Source organism: Asterias rubens, chromosome 16 (genome assembly GCF_902459465.1).
Source record: "Asterias rubens chromosome 16, eAstRub1.3, whole genome shotgun sequence".
NCBI lineage: Eukaryota > Metazoa > Echinodermata > Asteroidea > Forcipulatida > Asteriidae > Asterias > Asterias rubens.
Genome location: NC_047077.1, coordinates 685462 through 709070, shown reverse-complemented (window position 1 = coordinate 709070; position 23609 = coordinate 685462). Strand labels below are relative to the sequence as shown.

The 23609-nt window shown below is 39.7% G+C and overlaps 1 protein-coding gene across 2 annotated transcripts; it reads right to left on the bottom strand.

Annotated features, from left to right (window-relative positions):
- Window positions 1–3229: 3229 nt before the first annotated feature.
- Window positions 3230–23153, bottom strand: LOC117300745 (glutamate-rich protein 3-like). 2 transcript variants are annotated; one of them, XM_033784528.1, is made up of 12 exons: window positions 22974–23153; window positions 16891–17182; window positions 16335–16499; window positions 15815–15922; window positions 14986–15195; window positions 13613–13817; window positions 12924–13110; window positions 12046–12212; window positions 8389–8475; window positions 5613–7915; window positions 4859–4956; window positions 3230–4350 (listed from the first exon to the last, which is right to left on the bottom strand). In XM_033784528.1, the coding sequence occupies exons 1-12, from the start codon at window positions 22991–22993 to the stop codon at window positions 3819–3821; spliced, it is 4374 nt and encodes a 1457-aa protein (XP_033640419.1). In that variant the 5' UTR covers window positions 22994–23153; the 3' UTR covers window positions 3230–3818. The 2 variants fall into 2 exon arrangements, with proteins under 2 accessions (XP_033640419.1, XP_033640418.1); XM_033784527.1 differs by lacking the exon at window positions 22974–23153 and adding an exon at window positions 17935–18226.
- Between the last annotated feature and the right edge of the window lie 456 nt (window positions 23154–23609).

The window sequence follows — 23609 nt, the reverse complement described above, 5'->3', positions numbered from 1 at the left end:
TTACATCACATGTATTTCACTAGTTTGCTTTCAATCTTTGCCAGGCAAAAGTTCTCGGTCGAACAAGGAAACACTAAATTACAAGTAATTTATTTAACTTGCGGGTACAACCATGTTTTAAATCTATTTTAGGAGAAATCTTGGTTCTTAAAAGAGCCGTTGGGACCTTGACATTTCAGACAGTATACATTGCTCTGCTCTTCTTCAGGAGAACACAGAAAAGAGCAGATTATCTGTTTGAAACATCAAGACAACGACAGTTTATTCGCAGAACCAACACTTCTAAACAAAGATTGTACACATGGATGTACCCACAAATTTACTCTTTTTTACATGTAACTACCTTATCACCCACACTATGCACAACTTCAAACATCACTTTGTTTATTTCAATAATAAAGTGATGATACATGTTCATGATACATGTACATGTACACGAACACATGTATGTCAACGATGCTCTTTGTTAAAAGCAAAGTATACCTTTGGGTGTGGGAACTATTCGATTGTTTCAATCCAATATAAATGTAAATATAAACAATAAAACTAACCTGTAAACGTTTCAATTCAGAAAATTGTAGCATTTTTGAGACAATGCCAAATTTTTGTTTTTATTTCACACAAGAAGAACGATCCGTAACTGAACTACAAGATCTGAGAAACATTTCATGCATGAAACATTACTCAGATTGAAATGTCTGTGATGTTTTGATGAACAAAAAATATATATAAAAATTCTTGAAGAACATACACCTATACTGCTGTTACATGACAACTGTACAACCGCTTTGATTTAAAATCAGATATTTTACACTCCGAAGCACATGTATACAGCAAAAACTATACTTAAAATATTATTTACAAAAAGTCTACCTTAAAATCAAATGCTTTCCTATTTTGCAACAAGTTTACATCAAAATGATTTATTTCTACTTTTTAAACTTCTCCACCAAAATATATTAATTGTTTTTCATTTATATCAATTGTCATGTTGTTGCTAAACATCGATGCTTTCAGTTTTCAATTAAAAAATTGTTTATTTTATGTTTTTACACAAATTATTCTACTTAGCTGCTGTAACTCTAATTCCAATCAAAACTGCGGAAACCTTTTTTTTTAAAAGACTATTTTATTGATGTTTCTTTCTAAGTCATAATTTAGCAGCACACTTGTACTTTATTAAACAACATTACTGGGCAGCCTCAAAAGAAAATATAAAGAAAGGTTAAATAAATGTACAAGCAACTAAAAAGCACCAACAAACATGACAAATAAAAGCACAACGATTTTTAATAAGAGAGACATTCGAAAGGCATGAACAATTTTGGTTAAAAAGCATATGTGTGTAAGAACTGCGTAATATTATTAGCCCTTTCATGCACCATTTATTTCAGTGATAAATTTATCATAAATTTACACATTAATTGGTGACTTAGTTCTTTTGCAAAAGGCGACCCCTGAAACAGGTGACAATAGCACCCTCAAGCGTCCTGTTTCCCATTCTTAAAACTGTGTGGCCGTGCAATCTTTATTAGACATTTTACAACTGTTTTCCTGAAAGGATTTAAACCAATCACTAGCGCACGGTCAGCGGATGAAAGAGTTAATGTGCAAAACACTTGCACAGTCTAATACAGAGAAATAACAAATTAACTGCAAAATGGGTACAGTGATCTCTTCTCTATCTTAAAGACACTAAACACTATTGGTTATTGTCAAAGACCAGTCTTCTCACTTGCTGTACATGTATCTCAACATATGCATAAAATAACAAACCTGTGAAAATTTGAGTTCAATCGGTCATGGAAGTTGCGAGATAATAGTTAAAGAAAAAACACCCTTGTCACACGGGGAGTTGTGTGATTTCAGATGCTTGATTTTGAGGTCTCGAAATCAAATTCGTGGAAAATTACTTCTTTCTCGAAAACTACTCCACTTTGGAGGGAGCCGTTTCTCACAATGTTTTATACTACAAACCTCTCCGCATTACTCGTTACCAAGTAAGATTTTATGCTAATAATTATTTTGAGTAATTACCAATAGTGTCCACTGCCTTAAAACTTTCAGCATGTTGAGAGTATAATTTTACAATATTTATACCAACTGTCCATGTATGATGCCATAAAATAAGTTATAACAATCAAACTACAATTTTGGAAATGCACAATGTAACATGTGCAATAGTATCTCCCCACTTGAAGGCAATTTCGTTAGGGTGGGATAAGTACAGGCACTTATTAAACAACAAAATGCACATTCACTTAAAAAATTGCATGAAGAATGGAATTTCCTCATCTCGTTTTCACCATAAGACACAAAAAAGGCACAAGTTTTCACAGGAGAAAGACAGATGAATTAATATAGTTGAATTTTCACACTGTTTGATATTATTTTTTTTACATATATACATGAAATGTCCAAGTGCAAACTTTGATTCATCGTGAAACCAAGACATAATTTTTTGTACAGAGACGTATTTGGCACAGTGTTATGTTGGCCCAGACTGGACGGAATTTGTAGAATTATAAGTGTTTCTTTTAATCAACAGCAATTAATTCCACACTTTGTTAGAACAAACAATTTCTTCTTGAAGTAAAGCTTATAGACGAACCATTTAAAGTTTCTTTAGACGAACTATTTACAGCAAGGAAAGACTTTTGATAGGCCAAGTAGTACAGCGCGACGTTCACGAAAGTACATGTACTACCATTGACTATAGGTTAAGTGACTTGGCCCCAACTCACTGTCTATTCTACATTAGTTTTTAATAGCCATTTTGATAGCAGTTATTTGAAAATCATAACGTACATGTACGATTGCAGTATTCTCACAGTCGAACTGGCTGTAATTAGTTAACTAATTAGTGAGTTCAGTTACAGTAGAGCTAGCCACCTACATAGTTAAAGGAACACGTTGCCTTGGATCTGTCGAGTTGGTCTTTGAAAAGCGTTAGTAACTGTTTGTTATAAAATGCATATGGTTAGAAAGATAATTCAAAAGTAGAATACAATGATCCACACAAATTTGTCTCGAAACTGCGTGGTTTTCCTTTACTTTGCGAACTAACACGGTCGGCCATTTATGGGAGTCAACAATTTGACTCCCATAAATGGCCGACGTGGTGGTCGACGAGGTAAAAGGAAAACCACGCAATTTCGAGTGATACTTGAGTGGGTCATTACATTCTACTTTTAAAATATCTTTCTAAACATATGCATTTTATAACAAACGGTTACTAACGCTTTTCAAAGACCAACTCGACCGATCCAAGGCAATGTGTTCCTTTAAGTTACCAGTTAATGTTGGTAGAGTAAGGTCAGTACTGTACAAGACAATGGGTTCATTTTGTACTATAAGTGGTGATGGCGTACATTAGAAATTCTGGCTTTTCGGCCAATCAAAATTTAGGTAGAAAATGTACAACTATTCCAAGGCACATTGTTTTAGATTTCTACATCTTTAGTATGTTTGCCATTTATAATCCATTACCACTAGCATAATCAGGCACTTCCAGAACAAAATTTTGAATAAAAGTTATTTAAAAAAATAATAAGTACACAAATGTTCACACACAAAATTACTACTTATTAAAATTTAAGTTCCAATTTAAATTTCTTGCACATAATATCAATCCTGCCCCTACATTCTCTGAAGTTGATGATTTTGGGATAGAAAACTTGTCAAATTTAGCAGTACAGCTTGAATTACAAGTAATGTAACTAGGCAAAATGGTGCAGATCTTTATCTTGTTTTTTCTTTCTTTTTGCTGTGAGACGAAGTGAAATTTTCAGGTACATAGGGATTGAATAAGGCACTTCCTAAGGCACATAAGACCCTGTCTCCAAAATCTCTTTTACCTCAGCCAAGATCTGTGGCGAAATAGAGTTATCTCGTTCAAAGTTCACCGAGATTATGATGCTGTTATCCTTAACGAGCTGCGCCACAGCCTTCCCGGCTCTCTCCCCAAGCCCATTCCCCTCGATGTTCAGCTCCTCTAGTTTCTCGTGATCGGACAACGCCTCCATCAGCATGACGCAGCTAGTGTCGCTGAGGTGCGCATACTCCGCGCTGAATGTGACCAGCGATTTGTTACGCTTGATATGGTCGATGATGGACGCCCACGCGGCCGTTGAAAGCTCATTCTCGCTGATGTTGAGATTACGCAATGGCGTGTCAAGGGTCAAGAGTCTGGCCAGCTCGGCTGCAGACTCCTCACCCATGCCGCTGTTGCCGAGGTCCATGTGAGTCAGCTTGAGGGTGCTGTCTGCACTCGTTGACTCATTGTGCCTCTCAATGAGGGATCGGATGACTGTTGCTAAACCTGTATCAGTCAGGGAGTTTTCACGTAACCTGTAAAGAAAACGTATTAGATTTTAGAAATGATACATGACGGACAATTATGGTCGGGAAAATCAACTGGCACTATATAACTTTGGTAAGTGTACCAGAGCCAAATGTGAACTTTCCATGTGAATTTTCCTTCAGGTGTCAGTCTTAGTCATTGCACTATTAGGTGGTCTCAACTACAACACAGATTTCCACCTGACCAAATACTTTGTCTTTACTTTAATTGTCTCCTTTTGAGGATTATCGTAGTCCAGCGATTACATGTAAGAACAAATCAAGCTTGGATATTTCTGATCAACAGGGTTTGAGTCCCAGTTGTGGCACTGGTGTTCTTGTATGAGCAAGATATTTGACCATAATTGCATTGTCCTTCAGATGGGACATAAAAGCATAGGTGCTGTTGTTCTCAGGTCTGCACTTCATATGTACAATAAAAAACACACAGAAAAAGAGCCATGCTTGAACAGCAATCATGGCATATATACCGAACAAAAACACATAGATTACTTACAGTAGGTATTCCAAGTTGCGATACTTGTGTTTTTTCAGTGCTTTGGCCAGCTTCCCAGCTTTCCTCTCATCCATGTTCTTAGCATTGAGATTTAAAATCTGTCATGGAATAAAGAGAATCACAACAATGAATACAAAAATGGGAACACATTCTGTCATAAAGTCATACATATTTTACGTCGTTAAAACCACCGGTTTTAAAAACCGACACGACTCAAACCGAGGTGTTCCCATGCAAACCTCTCTTTAGTTATTCTTTTACCATACAAAGTTTACAATCCTACTTATATATATTTTGTACCAGGCAAGTTTGCATGACCAGAGCCCTGCTGTTATATTACCTTTTGGTATTAAAATGTACAAGTGCAATATGTATGCACAGAATTGTTGTCTATAACCAAAACCTTTATTTTGTGCTTTTAATTTGTTTCTGTTGTACATGGTGAAAGGGTGCGGTTGCAACTGTATACAAATGCTGCTGATAACAATAACTGACTTTGATTGGGTTGATTGGATTGTCAGTGTATGGAAAATTGTTGGACAGACCCAAACCCCAATGCACTTGTATAAAAACCAATGATGTATGTTTTACATATAAAATACAATTAGAAACGCCTGAAATGTCTCAAAAAGACAATGTGTGCTTCCAAAATGCATGTAAAAAAGGATACAACAAAATGCTGTTTTTTGTTCAGGCTTGCATTGATAATTTGTACATAGCATTATTGTGTTTCAGTAAATCAATAAATACTTACTCTGTAATTCTTGTCAAGACCAGTAGCAATGGATCCAGATTCCGAGGCAGATGAGCGAGAGCTCTGACTACCCTCGGGGTTCACTTCCTCCTTTGGTCCTTCATCAGTCTTATCCTCATCCTTGACCTCATCTTGTTTGGCTTCAACCTCCTCATTTTGCTCTCTGTTCTCCTTCTCTTGAACCTCCTCCTTAGAGTCCTCTTCCTTCCCCATTGCACCCTCGTCTTCCGTTGTATGTTGTTCCTCATCAGCTTCTTTTTCATTACTACCAGCATCGTTGTCCTCTTCCTTGTTGCTATGCACATCTTCCTTCTCTGTATCTGTCGTTTGCTTTTCATCATCTTCATCTATTTTGTTCTCTTTATCTACACTAGTGCTGTTGTCCGCATCTTGATCGTCCTCTTTCTGCTCCTCATCTGAAGTAGCCTCCTCGATCAAAACATGAGGAGCCAACCTACCAACATCACTCTCCGACTTTTCCTCATCATCCTTGGTCTGCACACCCCCATCATCTACGTTTTCCGAAGCTGCGTCGTTCTGTAGAGAGGCTGTATCATCTTTTTCTTCATCGTCAACCAATCTCTCAGACTGAGACTGCGAAGCCTCATCCTGGTCAGGCTCTTCAGATTTTTGATGATCTTCTTTCTCAGTATCACTGTCTTGCATCTCCGTGTCATCCTTGGTCTGAGCATCGTTCCTGTTTTCCGACAATGAATCTTTTCCAAGAGAGACTGTATCACCTTTATCCTTATCGTTATCGTTTTCTTCATCGATTACTAATTTCTCAGATTGCGATTGAGAATCCTCATCCCTATCTTCTTTCTCTTCCTTCTGCATCGTAGCACCAGTCTCTGGCTGCTCGTCTGCACTGATGGCATCCTCTGTCTTCTCTTTTTCATCTTCCGAATGGTCAACTTCTGCGAGCGTACTCGCATCCTCTTTACTTGAGTCATCTTGAGTTATTGCATCTTCTTCTTTGCTCTCAGCTTTAATTTCTTCCTTTTTAGAATCGGAGCCTGATTTTGTTTCAACATGGACTTGTGTATCTTCTTTCTTTGCTTCTCCCTTTTTCTTTCTGTGTTTGTTCTTCTTTTTTCTCTCACTGTCTGAATCAGAAGATGAAGAAGAAGAAGAGTCGGAGGAGGAGGAGTCAGAATCAGATGAACCGAACATGGACTTTATTTTATCACCAAAAGTTTTCTCCTCTTTTTCGGATTCCTCCTTGTCGTCTCCATCCTGTTTCTCTTTGGTTGCGTTATTCTCCTCTTGGATGTCATCATCTGCCTCTTTGTCTGTCTTAGTGTCCTCAGGATTTACAGTTGAAGATAACGGCTGGTCCCTCTTTTGATTTGCCTGCACGTCATCGTCAGCGCTATCGTCAAAGTTTACAACATCTTTAAGGTGCGCCCGTAAGTCAGGTTTTTTCTCTTCATCTTTGCTCTCTACCTCTTCCCCGTCCTCAGCTGGGATGGTTTCCTCTGCAGAGGACTGGATTTTGTCAGCATTTTTATCTTCCTCTTCCTCTCTTTGAACATCCTTTTCCTCATCTTTGGGTGGTATTTCCTCTTCTTTAATGTCGTCCTCCTGCTTCACCTTCTTAGTATTTGTATCCTCGTCATCATCCTTTACTGATATAGCTTCCTCTGCTGAGGCCTGGACGTCTTTGTCAGTATCTTCCACTTCCTCTCTAACAAAATCGTGCTCCTCATCCTTGGATGGTATTTGCTCTTCTTTAACATCATCCTCAACCTTCTTAGTCTTCCTGCCTGCTGCATCATCATCCGAATCAGAATCTGAGCTAGAAGTCACGATGGTGGCTGGCGCTTTCTGATCTGCCTCATCCTCCGAGGAACTAGAAGAGCTTGACGACAACACTTTGTTGTGATCTTCTCCATCACTATCTGAATCACTGTCAAAGGCTGAGCTCTGACGCCCAGCTTCGGTACCTTGTTCTTCCTCCCTCACTTTGGGTTCTTCCTTCTCCTCAGGTACCTCCTCCTCCATCAGTACCTCTTGTGGTGCACCTTCATCTTCTTTACTGTCCTCATCTGCTTCTATTTCAGAATGAATCGGCTCATCTTCAGAAGCCTCCTTCTTAGCGTCTTCCTCATCTCCTTCTTCCTTGACCTCTTCTTTGATTTCCTCATCTTTCTCTTCCTCTTTCTGTTTCCCGTGATTTGACTCCACCTCAAAGTCTGAGTCTGCGTCATAGTCTACATCATCTGGTTGCTTCTGCTCAGTATCTGACTCCGGACCGGAAAAGAAATGATCTGAGTTCTTATCTTCAGTCTTTGAAGCATCTTCTACAAAAGTACACAGAAGAAAATTGCAAATGTTACAAGCTAGGTGAACATAAATCTTGATGGCTATGACAATAGACTGTGCAAGTTTATGGCTATAAAATTTACATCACATTGTTGAGCTTCGTTTTGAAGTATGTGGTCTATTTCTTTTTAGCACCATGTAATGGTTCACAAGGTGCTTTGGCACAATATGCAGCCGATCAAACCAGGAACATCAGGGTGAACCACTTCTCTTTATGATAAGTGCACATTTTTTTTATATGCATTACACAACACACAGGACCTCAGGCTTTATGTCCAATCCAAAGAACGCAATAATGGTGAAGTGTCTTGCTTAAGGACACAAGTTCGACAATTGAGACTTGAACCTGAACTCTGCTTATCAGAAACACCAGAGCTTAAGTTCGGTGTTCTTATCTGCTCGGCCATGACATGCCACATACATGTACATGTACTGTCTAACGGCAACTGACCTTTCTCAGAGTCTGCTTGGGCTCCATCTTCCTCTTCAAAGTCTTCATCGTCATAGCCACCCTCTGCATCCTTGGTTTCTTCATCAGCTGGGATTAAGGGAGAGGGGGATAAGGGATTATCATGCATTCATGCAACTACAAAGGGATTCAACTCTCTCTCTACTCAAGTACAAGTTAATTTCAATCTAATAGCTTACTGTTTATAAAGCTTGATCAAATGTCTAGAAAATTACTTCTGTCCAAATATGAAGCACTCCAGTGTTCCCCAACACATGATTTCTGAATACAAAATAAGTGTTTTAAGTACACGTGTAAAATGTCTACAAGTCTTCAATATAAATCTTTATTATGCACATGTGCTTTTGAAGAATTTTTTATTCAAAACACATTGACGGGACCAGATTTTTCAACTTTTGTAGGGCAAGGCTATTTCCATTTCACAAAGGGCAGACAATGCTAAAGTACAGGTACATTGTATACAGGAACTTTTTAGGGGGCACGTTGGCCAAGACCGGGGCAACCAAACCAGTGCCTCTGTGGCCTCTGTTTAATTCCAGACCCAATTTGACCTGAACTATCTCACTGATTTCACCTGTTTAAATGTTTCTACTATTCTCATCACTTTAACACACCATGCATCTACTGGGATTTGAGATCAAGGGGCAAGGATACAACAAAACTTCAAGGGGCATGCAATGGCCAAGTTCGTGCAAAAACTATACTTCGACTACATGGTATGATAGCCCAACTCTGTCTAGTCAACAATAGTTGGTTGCGCTAGTGGAATATTGTAACCAGCCTACAGGGCATTGTCTCATTGCTATTTACAGATAGCTTTTTTCATAGCACAGTGCGGAGTAGCCTTGATCAAGGCTGTGTAAACTAATAAAGCTAAAACCATAGAGCACCTCAGCCGCCCGAATGTCCCCCGACTGACTCTAAACAGAATAGCACACCGTACTCTCACCCACACCCACACAGCGCCTGTAATGTACATCCACGCAGCCCCACACACACTCACCGCTATCGCCCACAATCCTAGCCCGTGAGCCGTGAGGCTCACAGCCTTGACGATCTTGTACACTTCCGGGTTTTGCGGTTATGGTAATGAGCGCGCCCTACTTGTAATAGAAGGCTCTTGATTTGCATATCCACTCACCCCCCCATTTTCCACGGATTTGCGAAGAAAAACAATGAAACACATAAGCCACTCGGTTTACAAGATCGTCAAGGCTGTGAGCCTGACGGCTCACGGGCTGGGATTGTGGGCAATAGCGGTGTGTGGAATAGCGGTGAGTGTATGTGGGGGCTGTGTGTGGGGGGCTGCGTGGATGTACATTACAGGCGCTGTGTGGGTGTGGGTGAGAGTACGGTGTGCTATTCTGTTTAGAGTCAGTCGGGGGACATTCGGGCGGCTGAGGTGCTCTATGGTTTTAGCTTTATTAGTTTACACAGCCTTGATCAAGGCTAAGTGCGGAGTGGACCAGATGATAACAATATGTAAAGCTGCCAGTTGCTTTGACATGATATGCCCCATCGTATGCCACTAGATAAACATTGGTCCTTGCGCAAACTTGACCAATGGTGACAACTAAGACTTAAAAATACTGGATATTAGCCCTGCCAAATTGAGTGTTCAAGGTGAATTGTGTAAATTCCAACAAAGACAACAACATTAAAAGTAAAACTGCTACCGAAACTCAAAGTGCTGTAGTGTTTTGTAACAATGTATCAACCAAAACAACATGTATCTGTGGTTTGACACAAGACTATCTAAAGTGGTTCCTACATTGCATGCAATTCTAACATTAATGTTACTTGCAGATTCCAGACACAGACACAGAAAATGTAGAAGAAGAAATGTCAGAAATATGTTTCTACACATTTTTAAAGTGATATTACTTTATTGCGGAGTTGCAAAAATCTAATGTACAAACAATGGAAGAACAAAGAGAATTGTTTTCCATATTACTGGGTGAATAAACGTGTGTGTATAGAAAACACTGCACATGTTACTAATACTATTGAGTCTGAGAGAATGCACAACTAGTTTAGCATAAGTACTAGTCTTGGTCAAAGACGTCAGTGACCAATGGCACTCTACATGTGAACACTAATGATGTCACTTTTGCTCACAATAAACTGCAAGTCTGGTACAGATTTGAACGGTTGTACCTACATGCATGTAAGCGCACAAGTTTGTTTCTTTCACGCGTTCATACAAGGGCTGTTATGAATTATTACAAATGTACACACACAAGTCACTGATGTCTTGGGCCTAGACTACATAAGTGTGAGTCGTTGGCCATTACACACCAATTCCAGACAAAAAGAACCACAAGTCAAATAGAGATAACATGGCGTTACTGCAAATCTCACTAGAAAATGATACGTGATACATGGCCTAAAGTTGAACGAAGTAGAAGTTTACATCATATGTTAAGTGTAGCAAAACTGTAATGTTAGATTAGAGTCAGGGTGCAAAGCATTTTTGTACAAGTATGGATAGAAAAGCTTTCAGATACAAAAGAAAGTACATTGTAAGTATTGAAGTAAGACAGAATTGTTAGAGCATGTAATTTTGGTTAATAACTACATGTATGTGTGCCACATCGCATACATCTGTCATGTCTGTGCAGCTAGATTAATAAATGAATATGAACACACAATCCGAGAAGCGTTAATGACAGCATTAAAGCGCTTCTCAGATTCAAATTTGGGGCATAAAAACTTATATATTTTTTCATAAACACATTACTTCGAAAGCTGCTGTGTAGGCATCTAACTGTCTAACCCATACATGTAAGTTTATATTGCCATTAATTTTAAGAGTGATTTACCAAATGTACGTGTATCATGTACCTTCCCTTTAGGAGGTATAATGAAAGCTGGATGACAAGTCTTCACTCACACTAGTGTCACTACCAGATACAGAAGTCTTCCTCTCAACTCTATCACCATCTCCCTGCTTAATTTCATTTGGTTTTTCAGAAGAACTACTATCTACACTGTCACTTTTTCTCTCTTTCTCCGTACTTTCTTTCTTAAAGTTAGTCTCACTTGCTGGTTTCACAACTTTGCAACTACTTGATTTTGAAATTTTATTTTGTCTACCTTTGCTTTTTCTACTCTGAGAAACATTGATTTTAAAACCTTTCTTTTTTGTCACTCCATTGCTAGGGGAGCTAGAGCTATCACTTGAGCTATCACTGCTTTTCAATAACTTCTTATTTCTCTGTTTTTTATGTTGTGTAAGATCATTTTTGCCAGAAACACCCAGTTGGATTTTGGTTGTACCCATAGAGTCCTCGGGTGCATCTGGGCTGCCAGAAGTACCCGTAGAGTCCCTGGGTGCCATTGGGCTGTCTGAAGTACCCATAGAGTCCCTGGGTGCATCTGGGCTACAACTTGACCCTCTAGAGCTTTGTGAAGTACAAGTACCTTCGCTGGAATCGCTAGACACCCTAGCTCTATTAGAGTTAGGCATACTACTTCTCAAGGTTCTTGGTATATCTGGACGTGTATCACTTAAATCCCTAGTTGAATCAGGGTTAGATTGGGTACTCTTTGTGGGTACATCTGATTGACTCTTAGAATGCTCAGAGCTATATTTAGAATCCCTTTTTACATCCCTTTTATTCCCAGCTTTTCTCTCACCTTCGGCCTGTTCGTTCTGGTCCCTTGTCTCTGGAGGTGGAGGGTCACTTTGGGTGCCCTGACTCTCCAGGATTGGTTCGGGTTCTGGCTCTGGTTTTGGCTCTTCAGTCTGGGTGTCCTTGTAGCGCTGGCGTTCTCTGCGTGCCAGCTCTGCTTCAACCATGCATCTGTGACAACATATCAAATGGCATAAGAACATCGAAACAAAACAAGAATAGTTAACATGGTTAATTTCTAATTATGCTCCCTTATTGAAAGATCTCTTTGTACAATTTTCACTTTTTGTGTACAACTTCTAGATGTAAATTGCGTGCCCGTTGATGTATCTGGTGTTTCTGTTTAGCAGAGTGTGGGTTTGAATCCCCAGCCGTGACACTTGTGTCCTTTAAGCAAGACACTGAACCATTGCTTCGTCCTACGGATGAGACGTTAAGCCGTTGGTCCCGTGTAGTGTGTAACGCACATAAAAGAATCCAGTGCACTTATCGAAGAGAGAAGGGATTCGTCCCGGTGTTCCTGGCTGGATTTGTGGCATGTTGCGCCACAGCACCTTGTAAACCATTACATGGTGCTATGTAAACGGAGTAGATCTCCCAATTCAAACATAGTCCCATACCTTGCCTAAAATACTGTATGTTTCAGCGCTTTGACACGCCCTTCGTATGTATAAAATGCTATATAAATATCGACTATTGTTATTATTATTACTATTTACACACAATTTTCAGTCAATATTCTGTTACATATTTTTCTATTGTTAATTGAGAGATCTCATTGTACAATTTCTGGTAAATTCCATGTATCAATGTGAAACTGACGCTAGCATAAAGTTAAACTAGTGCTTTCATTAAGAGCGAAACCAAATCACACTCTCGTACTTGTAACATGGGGAACCTCCGTCGACACGTCCAAATTTGAAGTGCCCCTTGCGCCCTCCTAGCAGTACCCCAGGGCCATATTTGTACTCGCAGCATGCACTGAGACGCAGAACCTGGATCTGGTTCAAGAAGAAAGTCAGACTGAACGGGTAGCCACGGTGACGTCGAGATGTAAAGACCAGATCGGCTGTAGGGAGAAAACAGCAAACTTTTAGTAACATTCTTGATTTTTATCTTACAAGGTGACAAAATTGCTATGCTGTTTGTTAAAAAGACTGTTACTGCTTGAAATTTACTATCACACATGCTGGCATCCCTCCCAAAGAGTTGGAACAGTCCTCAGGGTCGATCGCACATCAGGCCCTTGTCAGCTTGGAGGAGCAGAGAAGAGTTGGTACCTGGACAGTTTCCATGCCCCAACTGTGGGCAGTTGTGCCCCTCATGAATTGGACTACATGTACAGTCATACGCCAACTCATTGATTGCGTAAAGATGTCATCGAAAGTTCGATGGACTATCCACTACTACACTTTCCAAACAGTATTCTAATCTTGGTTTTGAAAAAAAGCCACAACCAAAACCAAATCAGAATTATTTGCTGGACGATTTTGCTCCTATTTTCAACTAGACATTATTTCCAAGACGCCTCCTCCCCATCCCTGATTAACCTTATTTCAGAGTTTACTTACTTCCAGGTTCAACGAGTCCATGAAACACAACAAGGTTCCCTCCTCCACAGTGCTGTTGATTGATGACGATCTCATCTCGCTTGTCCTGTCTCTCATACTGCAGCTTCAGGTTACTGCCACGGTATTTGATTGTGACGTCGCAGAGAGTCTGTTGCTGGGCGGCGTGAGGGTAAGCAGGTTCCTTACGATGCAAAGAGAGGGAGCCCTGGGGGTGTTGGAGGGGTGAGAAGGAACTCACAGTAAAACCAAATGCATTTCAGAATCTATAGTACTTAACAAATCAGAGACAGCCTATGGGTAATTGTAAGCAGGTTCCTTACGATGCAAAGAGAGGGAGCCCTGGGGGTGTTGGAGGGGTGAGAAGGAACTCACAGTAAAACCAAATGCATTTCAGAATCTAGTACTTAACAAATCAGAGACAGCCTATGGGTAATTGTAAGCAGGTTCCTTACGATGCAAAGAGAGGGAGCCCTGGGGGTGTTGGAGGGGTGAGAAGGAACTCACAGTAAAACCAAATGCATTTCAGAATCTAGTACTTAACAAATCAGAGACAGCCTATGGGTAATTGTAAGCAGGTTCCTTACGATGCAAAGAGAGGGAGCCCTGGGGGTGTTGGAGGGGTGAGAAGGAACTCACAGTAAAACCAAATGCATTTCAGAATCTAGTACTTAACAAATCAGAGACAGCCTATGGGTAATTGTAAGCAGGTTCCTTACGATGCAAAGAGAGGGAGCCCTGGGGGTGTTGGAGGGGTGAGAAGGAACTCACAGTAAAACCAAATGCATTTCAGAATCTAGTACTTAACAAATCAGAGACAGCCTATGGGTAATTGTAAAGTCTCATTTTAAAGAGCCCTACTCGCTCATGGTGAAACTCCCTCGACTTCAGTGCACGTCTTTAGTTCCCTCTTTTGCGTTGCAGTTAGCTGGTCCTAATTTGTTCACTATTTCTTTGGCATTATTTCTATAAAAAGCTAAGTACTTTTAATAATAATAATACTAATAAACTACATTTATATAGCGCATAATATGAATAAACATCTCTAAGCACTTTTTTCATTCTCTCCGCTCACTTTTTTTGTTTTGTTTTGTTGTCTTTCCTCATTGTTGTTGTATTTTGTCAAGGGTCGTTCCCCACAAGCCTCTGCTTATTTGAACAGCCTCCTACTCCTCATATTGTAACATTTTACCAGTAATATTATCTTTGGTCATGTTTACTCTTTGCTTGTGGTGTACTGCTATAAATGTTGTCCTAATAATTCTATCTTTTCTTATTGTGGGTACAGAAAAAAATAATTCATTGAGTTGGATTGATACATGTATGAAAAAACAAACAACAACAACAAAACAACAACAACAATGTCTGTTAATCACCTTGTTAGACTTCGGTCTGATTCTGCGTCCATCCTTTGTTATGACACTCCGTGATGATGAGACCCTTGGTGTCTTCCTGGACCCCGGTGGTGCCCGGGTAGGAGGTCTAGGCTCTGGGGGGAGAGTCAGGTCCACTTTGTAGGGGGAGTTGCTTCGTCTTTCCTCGGGTGACATGTTGAGGGTGATGTTGTTCATGATGTAGGGGTCCAGCTGCAAACAGAATGGAAAATACCAGTTTCCTTTAATAGTCTCATTTTGATTTGTGGTCAAACCAGCCCCTTCCCTCCATCCCCTTGTCTCCTTATTCGTTGTTTACCCTTTGCTTTTTGCTGTGTGCTTTCTGCCTCTCTCTGTCTCTCTATTCATGTATTTCCACTTCACTGTTTATGTTACACTTAGTTACACCTGTTCATGTTTGTTGTGTTGTCATTAAGCCTTTGAGAAAGACTCTGCTAGGGTCGAAGTGTCATGCCATTAACAAATGTTTACAATTATACTTAGGTCCTTTTGGTTTGTGATCTTTTTTTCATTTGTATGAACAGCGAAGTAGCATGAAAATAGGTTTTCTTCGGATTGCTCCTATTTTTTCTTTACATAATTATCAGAATAGCCCGGTATTCCTCGATCAAAACTCAATCTCCTACTAGCTGTTTTGACCTATAGTACCAGCTACATGTTATACCATGTCTCACCAAGCTACTATTTATAGCCGCCTATAGATTACCGAAACATCTTGTCTCATTAAAACCCTATTTCCCAGAGCATGATGAGCTATGGCCTCATCTGATCCAGGGTTGTACAGAATCTAGAGTTTCTGTTTTATTCTTACCTCCCGTAGATTCTGAGAGTCGATTTCTTCATCTGAGTCTGAGGCTGTTTCCGCCCAGGCTTGGTCTCTGTGTACGGGGAACCCTTCATGGTCAACGTACACTGAGCTCTGAAATCAATAGAAGACAAAAAATGATATTTAATAAGCAGGTGTTTTGTTCATTTCCAGAAAAAATTACATTATAATCATTATGCAAGCATCTGAAAATATCTGTGAAAAACATGGCTTTGAATTGTTATTGTTGATGTTTAGTGCTGTCATTTAAAAGACAGGGTGTCATTTTGGTAATTACTAACTCTGCAATTTAATGACTTGGTAAAGAGCACTTGAGAGCTGTTGAGTAACATAGTTGCCGGTTTGTGCTACAAGGGTGTTTTTTTTCTTCAGTATTTTCTTTGATGAGCCAAAATTTGTACAGTTTTATTATTTCATGCATGTTTCTACAACATGTGATAAGATACACCAATATAATAAGCAAATTTTTACTATATGGAGAAAATTTGAAAAAAAAAGCTATTACCTTCTTTTTAGATGCTCCTGCATGTTTTGATGGGGCAGTGGCCGGTCTATGGCCAGATACTACTGAGCGTGGACGTTCCTGCTTAGCAGATTTGGGTCTTGCCCCAGGTGCTCTTGGAGACAGGTATGGTGTGATATCCTCATCCCCTTTACGCCCTCTTGTGCTCTGCAAGAAGTGGAAAACACAATTTATTTGTACCTTTCAATGTGTAGGATTCCGAATCTTTCTCAAACATGTGTCTGGCAGTCCTTGAACTTCACTCTTGAAGGAGCACAGCAATTTTCCCCTTAGAGGGGGGCATCTTCTATTAGGAAAATGAAAAATGGTTTTGGAACTTTGCAAAGGGCACCAAAGCAAAAGCACAGGGCACACTTGTCGCACACTTATCAGGGAAGAGTAGCGGTTAACCCCAGTGTTTCTGGTTGATAAACATGTTCATCTAGCAAGCACCCTTTTATACAGGTCTCCACAGGCTTGCAAGCTACAGTGATTAAGTTCACTAAAGAGGCAACCTTAGTTTCATTACAAAAAATATTACACACGATATGATACTTACCCTGACTCGCTGAACCAGCTCAACCTTTGATATCTCCTCCAGTTTCCTCTTAATCTGTGACTGACGATGTCTCTCCATGTCTAGGGCTTTGTGAACGATAGCCTGGGCCATCAGGTCCCGGACGTGCTTCTGATGCTCCTTGCGCGCCATGTTCAGACGGAACGAATTCTCTGTGATGATCTCGCCATTGCGCGTGACGAGTCCGGAGCGTCGGAGGTGACGGCGCATACGGGAGTTGTTGAAGTAGCCAACCAGGTGTTTATCCTGGAGGCTGCTGTAGGTGGCCAATGGCCTGGAAAGACAGTGAGATAAAAGGAATTAGTGAAAACGTGTTTATGAATAATTCAATTCTCTCTTGTCTCGTTTCCGTTTGAAGTGATGACAGTCTGATCAGAACATCTTCAAGCCAAGAGTAACGTGCCTGGAATTTTATCTTTGAGAGGGCAAGGCCACTTTCATTTTGCAGAGGGCACTTCCATTGTAAACTCTGGAAGTGTATAAGCCACTTTTGAAGGGGCACCAGGGCCATGACCAGGCATGCCAGGAGCAATGGAGGCCATGGCCTTTGTCGCCCCCATATGACTCCAGGCCAGAAGAGTAGTGACTTCTTTTGTAGGCCTAGTGCTGATTTTTTCGGAAGCAGATTGGAACTAAAAAGGTTAGTAAATAAGCACATAAGACAATTTTGAAAATGTTGTGTTTGTAAACATTGTAAACTGCCATGACTGCAGGACTTGTTTGGTTTTGTTGGTTGTGGAATAACTGGCCAAATAATAAGGAAATAGTGGTAGCACTTTAAAAAATAACTAATACACAGATCCATTAAGCTCCGCCCCATTGCGTATTGACCAATCACAACGCAACGAAGGTCCGACAAATAAAGTCCTAAATGTGTGCGCGTATGCCTGGCTCGCACGGCAATGTTGTGCAGAAGGGGCTCACGTGTTCTTGCTCACACATGCGTCGTGGGCGGAGCCTAACATGCCTAATGGATCGGTCTATTACAACTGAGTGTGACAAGAGTGATCCACTGCCAAAGTATACCCAGGATTAGTCTTAGCATCCGTTACATAAAGCCTGCCATTCCACCGTTTCTCTCTCTTCCTACATTGTAGCTCAGTAGATGACTTAAGCTCCACTTTCAGTCTCTGTCGTTCCACTGGATCGACACGTCCATTCTGATTGGACTCAGCCCTTCGGTAATGATAGACACACTTGGTGCACAGCGTGGGTGGAGTAATTCCGAATGGATTGCGCGATGACTCAGGGAAAAGGGAAGAGTACATGTAGACGGCCATTTTGGGACGAAGGACCACATACAGTATCTATTTTCCACCTAGCTATTTTGTCCAGTTGATGCGATTAAACCAAGCAGTTGTCATCTAACTTGCAATGTTCGTCTCCTATAGCATCAATTCAAACAGTAACAAAAGTCAAGGAGCAGACGGTGGCACAAATGTACAATTGCACAAATGTACACAGTACAGATACATGTACACCTGTAACACAGGTCTGCTGACGAAAACAGTCATCAATACTTCAAAGACACGGTCTGAGATGCCACTATATGATTACTGATATCCTGCCTACATGTATCATGTATCATGATAATTGGAGTCTGGCGACCATACATTTTGTAGTGAAAGCATTCATCATGATCAAGATTCAATGCACGATCAGCTAATGATGAGAAATCTAGAGACGCTGTATCTTGAACCAGAACATTCGGAAGATGCTGTGCGTGCTGTGTCTGCGTTGTGTTTTACATTACACAGTGTAAACCAAAGACTTGTTTTCATAGACATCAGTCTTTCCATCACATCATCAAACCCTTAGTAACACAAGCAAAACATCCCAACGCCAACATCTAGAGTTTCACGATCCCCCACTCAAACACCAGATTGAAGATGAGCAAAGTCCAGTGCCGTTTCCATCCAATCCAAACTGACAGCTATTTTCCAGACCATTGGAAGAGTCAACAGAGTGATGTGCAGCCTTCGAGCTAAGCTTACAAACTGATGCAAACACATCCCTGTTTCCTGTGATCATTTCATGCTGTATACGTGTCTCTCTACATGTAGGTGTAAAATGCTTTACAAACCAAACTTGTTGGTTTCCTGAAGTTATAAATGTTAATGACGCATCCCTATTAGAAACCATGTTTGTGCTAGGGCTTCGGCTTAAAGGGGCATCCAACAGGCAGATGAAGGCCATCAAGCCGTAGATCAAGCCAGAGGCCTACTTGTAAACCTGGGCCCAATTTCATAGAGCTGCTTAATCAGAGAATATTGCTTAACAATTTTCTGCTAAATAGAAATGAGCAGGATATTAGTCACAGATTGTGAGTTGAATGATAACCTGGTAACTTTATTCTGGTAAGCCTTATTTTGTTGTGCTAATCGGCTACTTGTTAATGTTGCTTAAAGCAGCTCTATGAAATTTGGCCCTGAGCAGTATGACAGCTGACACTGGCCTGGAATTTCATCTTTAAGAGGGCAAGGCCACTTTCGTTTTTGTAGGGGCACTTTATTCCTAAAGTCTTAGTTTTTTTTTGTTCAACGTAATGTGAAACCTTCAGCTGAATGAAGTGTCAACTTGTTGAGAAAACATTACAAGAACTGTCACTGTATTTTCACAAGACTGTTGAATCCATCTATGTGTAGGGAGGTGGCAGTGGGTGTTCCTTCCATCTTTCGACGCTAGCATTCATGAACAGGCACCAACCCTCAGAAATCAGAGAAACGATTCAGTCATATGTTTTGGGTGGAAAATTATCCAAAATGTAACTTTTAAATGAATCTGTGCTCAAAATAGTTATATCAACAGCTGCATTGCTTCTCACCAGTAAGGTTTTTTAGGTCATTATTGTTTGGAGTATAATTACCAATCTATGACCCGACCTTTAGCATTTTAAGGCTTTTCATTCAAACTTGTACCATGTACACTGTGTACACACTGTGTTACATCAGGTATGTTTTAATGTACATGGCCTTCATTGCGATTGGCTGCTGCACAACACCTGTTCCTATTGTACTATGATTGTATAATGGATTGTTGTACTTGAGTACAGCCTCTACATAAAGGCCTAAATCCGAAGGCCAAAGTTTGATTAGCTGTTGTGCCTGATAATTTAAGTGTATATTCAAATTCAATTTATCATACTACATAATGAGCTCAATATTTTTGTTTAGGGGGCGGGGTGATGCACTACAAATGTATATTTCTGTTATATTTTGCTTTAAAACACACTGGTGTAACACCTTTCAGACAATGACAGGCAATGATTTTAACTTCAGAAATTTCACAATTGGTTAATATTTGTTCCTCTCCATGCTATAAAATATACACCAGGTGCAGCTTGCTTTGAATTCTATGGGAAGATAAGCAGTGTGCTTTAAAAATGATTTGTGTTTAAAGGCAGTGGACACTATTGGTACTTACTCAAAATAATTATTAGCATAAAACCTCTCTTGGTAACGAGTAATGGGGAGAGGTTAATAGTATAAAACATTGTGAGAAACGTCTCCCTCTGAAGTGACACAGTTTTCGAGAAAGAAGTAATTTTCCACGAATTTGATTTCGAGACCTCAGATTTAGAACTTGAGGTCTCGAAATCAACCATCTAAACGCACACAACTTCGTGTGACAAGGGTGTTTTTTCTGTCATTATTGTCTCGCAAGTTCGATGACCCATTGAGCTCAAATTTTCACAGGTTTGTTATTGTATGCAGATGTTGAGATACAGCAACTATGAAGGCTAGTCTTAGACAATTACCAATAGTGTCCACTGCCTTTAAGGTCCCGAAATCAAGCATCTAAAAGCACATAACTTCGTGTGACAAGGGTGTTTTTTCTTTCATAGTTATCTCGCAACTCCGACCACCAATCGAGCTCAAGTTTTCACAGGTTTGTTATTTTATGCATAGGCCTATATGTTGAAATACACAAAGTGAGAAGACTGGTCTTTAACAATAACCAATAGTGTCCACTGTCTTTAAATACACTGTTTAAAAATACAAGGACTGCATACAATAGCTCAACCTGACAAACACTGTAAATCAATTGTATTTTGTTGTGTGTATTTGTAGGCCTACATGTACATAACATCTGTTAAGTAGTCAGGTAGTTGGAGATTGATTGATGTCCTAAACTATAGAAATGAGAAACTAAATACAGAACTATACCAAGGTCGCTGGGACTGGCCAAATTTCATAACAGGAATGTTGTGAGGACAGCAAAACAGAGAACACCAAGCAGAAATGAGATTCATAATGAATTCATTTATAAGCAAAAACCTCTTCTTTATAGTGTTCTTTGTGTGACGGGGGCTGACTGTATTCATAGACAGTGCCTACTCTCTTTGCAAATCATACTCATTTAATCATCACCAGAACTGTTTGCACTTGGATAGACATCAGGAGGAGAAATTGGCCAGTTAGTAGTTCTTCCATTACACTGTAGCCTTGAGAAGTACTTCATGTAACAGGCTGGGGCAAACAACAATTACCAAACATGGAGGTCTGGAACACTAGGAACACTTGCAGGGTAAGAATTACATTAAAGTCTGGAGTGTTTTTTTCATTCAAGTTTTTTGTGAGATTAGCAAAACTAGTGTATTTATAAGTACTTTTCAGGCCAGGAATTTCATATTCAAAAGGGCAAGGCTATTTTCATTTTGCAAAGGGTTACTTCAATTGGAAAATTATAAAGTCAATTTAGAGGGGCACTAAGGCCAAGGCCAGGGGCAACGGAGGTAATGGCCTCCGTGGCCTGCATTTAATTCAAGATCTGCTTTTCGTTTTGTAAATAAACAGGCCTTTTTTCCCGAAACCCACTAGTAGTGTTTGCCTATAAAGAGATGCACGGTCTAAATTGGCTAGTAGTTTGAGGCATTAAATAAGGAAATCATCGTGTGGTGAAGAGGTTTTCAACTAGTGGTTTAAACCCGCCGAGGCCTGGTTCTTGATAATTTTACCGAGATGAAGTTGAGATAAATGATCAAGAACCAGGCCTCGGCAGGTTTAAACCACTGCATGTAGTTGAAAACCGATTCAACACACTTTTCGTTCAAAAAACATCAACACTTTTTGGTGAAAAAGTAAAATAAATGCCAAAAAATTATCAATAATTTCTTTCAACACAACACCCCTCCAGCTATGAAATGGAAAGGCCCTCGGGTAAACAACTCCTTATAAGGAGATTGCTCTCGACCAATGGGAATGAAGAAACTGTCTTATAAGCACATGTTTCAACACTTTTTAATGGTCATTATCAAAGGTTTAAACACCCCTACGTGACGCGCTCTCCACCAATAATAACAACGAAACTGTCTTTATAGGTATTTATGAATTTTCATTTAATTTATGTAATATAACAGCTTTGCTACCTTGTTGTTTGGTTCTGTGTTGGAGTGTTTCTTTTTTTGTTTTTTTTAAGCTACCAGACAAATAACTATTTCTTTGAACTACTTGGTTAATTTTGAAATAAGTTTGGAAGGGGACAGAGAGAAAAGGTTAAATGTAACGCAAAGTTGTGGTTTCTTACTAAGATTGATCAATACTTAAATGACAAAGCAAAGCCTTTCTCAAGATTTTACATTGTTACTTGTGTATACAACTGTTAAAACTTGATCATTGTCACAACTTTCAGACCACGGTCCGATCTTTGACAGCCTTACAAGAAGTCTACCCATTACTAATACTAGTTTACTTGAATATCACAAGTCGTCTAGCATGTCTAGAGTACTGTGTTTATGGTGCCTCAGTGAAGTGTTGTCTACAACTAGAGAGAGGAAGGGAAATTATACAAACTACCAACCAACTGGACTAATAACTCGCCCTGTCAGCATGGCCTTAGTTTTATGGTCGGTCTTGAATTATAACTCATTCCTCCAATGGAGGCTCCATTATTTAAATGGATTGTGTACTAATCATATCATGGTTTATACCTCCACCATGTTGTACTGTTAATTATCAAATGGATCACCACGTAAACGTACTGTATCTATGTACAGTGTACTGCAAATTATGTACAGTTTTGCTCCTCAGTTTCAATCAGTTCAGATAAATCCAGATAAAACTTACCCAGATTCAACGTGTGACATCTTTCAGCTGTTTTTCCCAGAAACCTCGTCTTTTAGAGGATCCAAACTCTAACCATTCAGTACAACTACAATATAATAAGATGCTTTAATTCCATTCTTTTCAGCATCACATAATATGTTCTTTGGTCGATCGTGTTTACTGCAGTTCGCCTTTTCGGTATGCGGTGCATACAAAAACAGGTGTTTGATTATGCCGTCGTCAAGGCGGTCACGTGACCAGACATATAAACATCACGAATTTTGCATTGGGTTTTCTACCGTTTTTCGCTTTTAAAAAGACAATTATTACAATAAGACACACAGATCAGACTGTTTGCTTGTTGAAAAGGAACTGTGTTCGTGAAAATTAGAGTAAATTTAGGAAAGAAATAACCAATTAATTATCTTAGGAAAATTCTAGTCTGGTAACCCAGCGAGAAAGCAAAAGGAAAAGAATCCGATGTGTTTGATACGCTTAGAAATGGACAGACGCCTTGGAGCAGCGCTTTGAATAATTCAAGTAGCATTATTAGACTAGCTACACAGTCATACTATTAAAACTGCTTCGCAAATCGCTATTTTTCAGATTTGTTTTATTTTATTTTTTATATATGATATATCTTGGTAACATTGGGCG